The sequence below is a fragment of the Melanaphis sacchari genome, unplaced genomic scaffold (genome assembly GCF_002803265.2).
Source record: "Melanaphis sacchari strain LSU unplaced genomic scaffold, SCAv2.0 Contig91_pilon_pilon, whole genome shotgun sequence".
Lineage (NCBI taxonomy): Eukaryota > Metazoa > Arthropoda > Insecta > Hemiptera > Aphididae > Melanaphis > Melanaphis sacchari.
This window is the reverse complement of record NW_020271649.1, coordinates 471,573-477,658: the sequence shown is the minus strand read 5'-3', so window position 1 is coordinate 477,658 and position 6,086 is coordinate 471,573. Positions and strand designations below refer to the sequence as shown.

At 20.4% G+C, this 6,086-nt stretch overlaps 1 protein-coding gene across 1 annotated transcript; it reads right to left on the bottom strand.

Annotated features, from left to right (window-relative positions):
* Positions 1-4,335: 4,335 nt before the first annotated feature.
* LOC112602912 (transmembrane emp24 domain-containing protein 2-like) lies at positions 4,336-5,569 on the bottom strand. The gene is made up of 3 exons (XM_025351271.1): positions 5,431-5,569; positions 5,076-5,321; positions 4,336-4,610 (listed from the first exon to the last, which is right to left on the bottom strand). Exons 1-3 carry the CDS (start codon positions 5,567-5,569, stop codon positions 4,366-4,368), a joined length of 630 nt encoding a protein of 209 aa, XP_025207056.1. The 3' UTR covers positions 4,336-4,365.
* Positions 5,570-6,086: the final 517 nt, after the last annotated feature.

The window sequence follows — 6,086 nt, the reverse complement described above, 5'->3', positions numbered from 1 at the left end:
TTATTAACTTACCTACATATTTTGATTTAAGATTTTTAAACAAGTATAATTTAGTAAGATTTATAATCTACTTTAACATTCTAGTATAATATAAAATACAAAACGTTTAAAGTTTTCTACAGTTAATCCAGATAAGTATTATTTTATTCTATATTATGTATGTATACATTTAACTACATTATTCTTGTGATATATATATATATTAATTATATTAAATATTATTTTATTCAAATTATAAAATAATATTTAGTATAACTAATTTTTTATCATTTTTAAAAATAATAAGTATAACATTTTTAAGTAGTTATAACTTTTAAACACAATATACCTGGATGTTTCTGTATTAATTTAATAGAAATATTATATCAAATATTAAAATAAATTAAATTCATATTTATTTATTAAATTTTATTAACACATTTTACCTAAATGAAAACTTAAAACAAACATTTTTATTTTTCCATTTTTAGTTATAGTTATTTATAAGTATATCTATTTTCGAATAAAATAAAACTCATAAAAATAAACATTTTATTTTAATTTAACTTGGTATATCATAAATATTTTCGTCCTTATTGTTGATCTTTTATGTTTTTTTAAATTATTTAAATATTTAAAATACCCATCACTATAGAAAATTTACTTATATTCTAAATATTTTTGATCATTTTTAATGGGATATTTTTTTATGATTTTTATTTTTACATTTGTTAACTACAAAATTAATCAATATTAAAAATAAAAAAATATTTTTAAATAAATTATATATTTAATTAGCAATTGCTTCATAAGTATAAATTAATTTTAAAATTAATTTGAATTAAAATCTTTTCATAATCATATAAATTAATAAAATACAATTAATATTATTTAAAAATAAATTATTATCAATAAAATATAGCTGTGTCTTATTACAACTAATTCATGAATTTTTTTTTTTTTTACTGAAAAGTCAAAAAATATAAATAAAATTTGAATTCTTTAAAAATATATAAATCATGTATGCTCAATTATGATTATATAATACTTAATAATTTATCCAAAGTAAAAATATAAAAAATAAATTACCAATATCCAACAAAAACAACCACGTATTATTTATAGAATACCTATTTATGTTATTCTGCTATTTGGTCATCTCAATAAGCAATAAGCATTATAAAATTATTACATACTCAAGAATATTTGTAAATTATACCTACTAAAAAAATATAGTATTTTACAATATTTAAATTTTTGAGTAAATTGTGTTAGGTATTTAAAAAGATTATCTGAACACAATAATTATTATTCTTTGATATCTAATTTGCTACTTTATATTTTAATATATTCAGTAAAGTAATATGACAATCAGTTACTCCTATCTTCAAAAATATCAAACCATATTTCATTATTTAAAAAATATGAATTTATTAAATTAATAATTTTTACATTTCAATGGTAAAAGGCTTATACTTTTCTTTTAAACGTTTACAAAAATTTCTTTTAAAATAAACCTATATTTAATAATAAATATTAAACACTAATATATTATAGATTACCTTATTTAAGAAAAAAATACGAATTAAATCCAAGTTATTATAAAATGAATATTTTTAAAATTTCCTGTTTCCTTATCTAAATTTTATTTTATAGAGCCCATTAAAAATTAAAAGATTGTAAACTGTTAAACTACTTAAAAATATTTAAATACAACTTAACATCTTAATTTATTCATACATACATACATACATACATACATTATGTGTTATATATTATCAAGAATCCAAATAAATGTAGCTATTATAAAGCCTGACATCTGTCATGTATTTAATATTACAAATTAATGTATACTTATACAAATATTTAATATACCTATAAATTTAAAAACCAAAAATTGTTTAGGCTATAGATTAGTTTAAAGAAAATTAGTAATTTAATAATATTGATGTGTATAGTAAATATCAGTGGTCACATTTTTTACAGATCCTAATGATTAAATAAATACATTATTAATAATTAGTAATTATATTAATATTCTAACATTTTTTTAATGTTAATTAAAAAAAAAAAAGTTATGTATCTTTAAAATATAAAATAATTTTGAACTTGAAAAATTAAGAACTAATAGAAATACAGAAGGTATGAAAACAATTTTACTTCAACTTGTCACAAAACAATCGTTATTTAGTAAATAAAGATAAATTTGAATGTAAATTTTAAATGAATTTCCTTTATGTTAAACCATTTAAGTGTTTTTTTGGATTTGAAAAGTTTCAAGTTTCAAACATTCCCTTTTCAAAAACGAAACCTAGTTAATAATCATTTATATATATGTAATATTATAGGGCCTTACAGAAACTTGTGAAGTCCTGATTTTTGATCATAATAATAAATATTAAAATTTGTTGGCTATTACTAGAGCTCGGATGTTAATGATCATAATTTCATTAAAATGTGCATTTAGAAATTTAAAAATATGCAAATATATTAAATATGCCTATTTTTCAACAAATATATGTTAAAAAATATACACAAAAAAGGTGTTAATACTAATTCAAAATAAATTATAAACACTATTAAATGTATTCTAAATATTATATCTATTTTAAACAATTGTAAAAAATGGAATGATAGGTACCTTAGGTAGTAATTCAAAACAATTTTTGTTTCGTAAATTATTTTAAAATAACTTCATTGCAAAATACATAATATAAAAAAAATACTATGAATATAAATATATAAACTAAAATACATTTACGTAGGTTAAATAATTTAAATATCAAAATTAGTTTATAAACTGTATAACAATAATTTTGGATATATTTTCAAATTTTAAAAACCTTAGACTATCTAACAGTATGTTTTTGTAAACTGAAAATCATCACTCCAAATCTTTAGAGTTGGCCAGTGGCAAAATTAATTCTAGTGCCATAAAATACATGCTACTAAATCTAGAAATTATCAATTTATGCATTTATGTGTAATTATGACTGTGCAAAAAAATATGTTGTTATAAACATCGAGCTCTAGCTATTACATGTTAATTTAATTAAAAAATCAAATACCTACCTCGTATTTAAGCTATTTAAAATAATTCTAAAATCCTGATAAATTAAATCAATTAAGGATTTTAGTAACATGTAATTATCAACATGTTACTTATAATATACTGTTCTTAGGGTTCAAATATAAACATTTTTAATAATTATTATTATCTATTATTAGTTTTTATATATTTTATCTATATTCTAATAACTATTCACAATTAAGATTTACTATTTATTATTACAATGTATTTATTACTGAACCAATTATATAAGTTACTTATAATAAATGTAACTTTTATTTTAAACATTGTTTTATTGACTATTGTTAATGAAAATTATAATTGTTGTGATTTAAAAATATTTATTAATATACATATTCTACTTTACTTTTAAATGCATACTGTTTTAAATTATGTGAAAAATATTAAACTTGTGTTGAAATAATTAAGTAAAATTAAAACATCAAGAAGTTGTATACCGTTACACTATACAAATATTTTGAATCTCAAATGACTTATTGTTCATATTGGTGTGTATTTAATAGTATTGTATTAATAAATAAGTGTTTGAAATATATTTGTAAATGCCTACATTGAAAATTATATATAACCAGTTACTTTTATAATTCATTAATTTTTATTTATTAAAAATACCCATGTACTTATTTCTTTACTAAAATATGAATTAACTAATATTTTAAGAATGAGAATTTAACTAAAGTTTAAGCAGTTATTCGTTTTACAGTTATAGATTGTTACAATCATAATTGTGCAATGCCTAATGTACAAAAAGTACTTCAATAAACATTTTTTTAGTTAGATATTTAACTTTTTTTATAATAACTAAAAAAAAAAATAATACGATAAAATTGTTAAAAAAACATAATTGATTTAAGAATTTTTTTTCAATTGTAGTTTGTATCAAGTATTCTATTATAAAACATTGTGCTTAAATATATTTACTTAGTGATAGAAAAAAATCAACAGTAAAAACATAATAGGTTTGTATAGCCTTAAAGAAAGAGTAACCATTGTAACATTATATAAATCAATTATTCATATTTCTGTCTATTTTATATTTTATATCACGTAATTGCTGCACATATTTGTTTAATCAATGCTAAAATAATTATAGATTTTAATCTTAAATTATATTGAATACTATTTTACAACATAATAAATATAATTCAAAATAAAATTTGAATTGTAGTGTCATTTAAAACACAATATCCATATTACATTTATTATTTAGTTTATTTAATTTTAAAAAAAAATAATAATTTTATAAGAAATATACAGACAAGATATAAAAAAAAAGGTTAAATACATTTAAAACATTATACAACTCTTCTGACTTCAAAAAACCGTTTTAAATAATAAACTTGACCAACAGTCATTGAGAGCAATACAAACGATTCAAAGAACGACCACATGACAACGCGTTTATTTGTAGATTCATTTATAGCTCTATGATTTCTATCACGGACATTCATGTATTCTTGTTCATGCTTGACACTAGTTAATGCAGATCCCAGGTTTCGAAGCATGGTCTCTAATTTTTTATGTTCACCTTCTTCACCAGCTGTAAAATTATAATAAAAATAATTTGATTAAATATACATATATAAGTAATTAAGCGGTTAAGAAGGTATATTAATTGATATAACTTTAATCAGAAATTAGCTGCTGTTTTGTATTTATATTTTATAATATTACAATGTATGCTGTCTTTGTGTTTAGAATTTGAATACCTGCTATTAAAATAAGATTAAGTAGTATTTAAGTGGTAAAAATAGACAACAGAAATATTTTGATATGAAAATTACACATGGACAGTTATTATAACAGTTAATGTAACATTTTATTGCCAGACGCTGAATATGAACATTAGCTACGCAGCATATATAATATGATAAATCCATAAAAACAAAATTTGTTAATTCATGAGTTATCAAATTAATAAAGAAAACTTAGTGAACAACAATATTCTAACTGCTGTTGTTACCTTAAAATATAAAAATAATTTATTTAATCGTAACATAATTACTTTGACTATCTTTTTCTAAATCTACTTTTTCTGGTTCAGTTACTTCCATACTGAATAGGACTACTTTAGGTGTCATTGTTGACATTTGATTACTAAAACAGTATGTGTACGCCCCTTTCTTGGTAGCGGCAAATGTATACTTTCCACTAGACTCCCTCAATCCTTCATAAATCAATTCACCATCAGGATCAATAATTTTTACATCAATATCTAAGAAACCACCCTCAGATATTTCATACATCAAACCTAAAAAAAAAAATGAATAAAAATTGCATAAATAATTTTATATGTATAACATGTGTAAAGTACTAAGTTACTATACAAATGTGTAAAATTGCAATTTCAAAAAGCATACCCAATTTAGAGCCAACTTCGACTTTATCGAAAAAACATTCTTCAGCATGAGCGTCAACAGTCAAAAAATAGCTCAATCCTTGTTGAAATATGCTGAATAGCACAAGGAACTGAGTTAAATACAAAATCGGTTTCTGCATTTTAACGCTATCGTCGTTTAATTATGTATAAATAACAAAAAACGTTTCAAATTAACATTACATTAAAACATTTAAAACTAATATGATTCACACCAAAATTGAAAATATGTGCAAATAACTAGATGGTAGATTTACATTTACTTTATTACACCGTATTCGGTGTAGATGTTGACGGTGTTGTTATCATCGATATCGTTATAGATTTGATATGATACACGTCATCGAACGACCAGTTACGTATTGCTATAAACACACAATTATACGTGTTGTGGTATTACATGATAATGCGCGGTAATGATGTTTCTTACAATATATTTAATATAAATATAAATACTATAATAGGTATATGTATATATATAAATAATAATAAATAATGTTATGAATAATATATATAAATACTAAAATATATTTAAAAATGCGCGGGTAATGTATGTTTCTTAATAATTATATGATAATATGATATAATCCTTACTTGTTTCTGATTGGTCGCTGAATTTTGCTCTCGATCCCTTCTCGT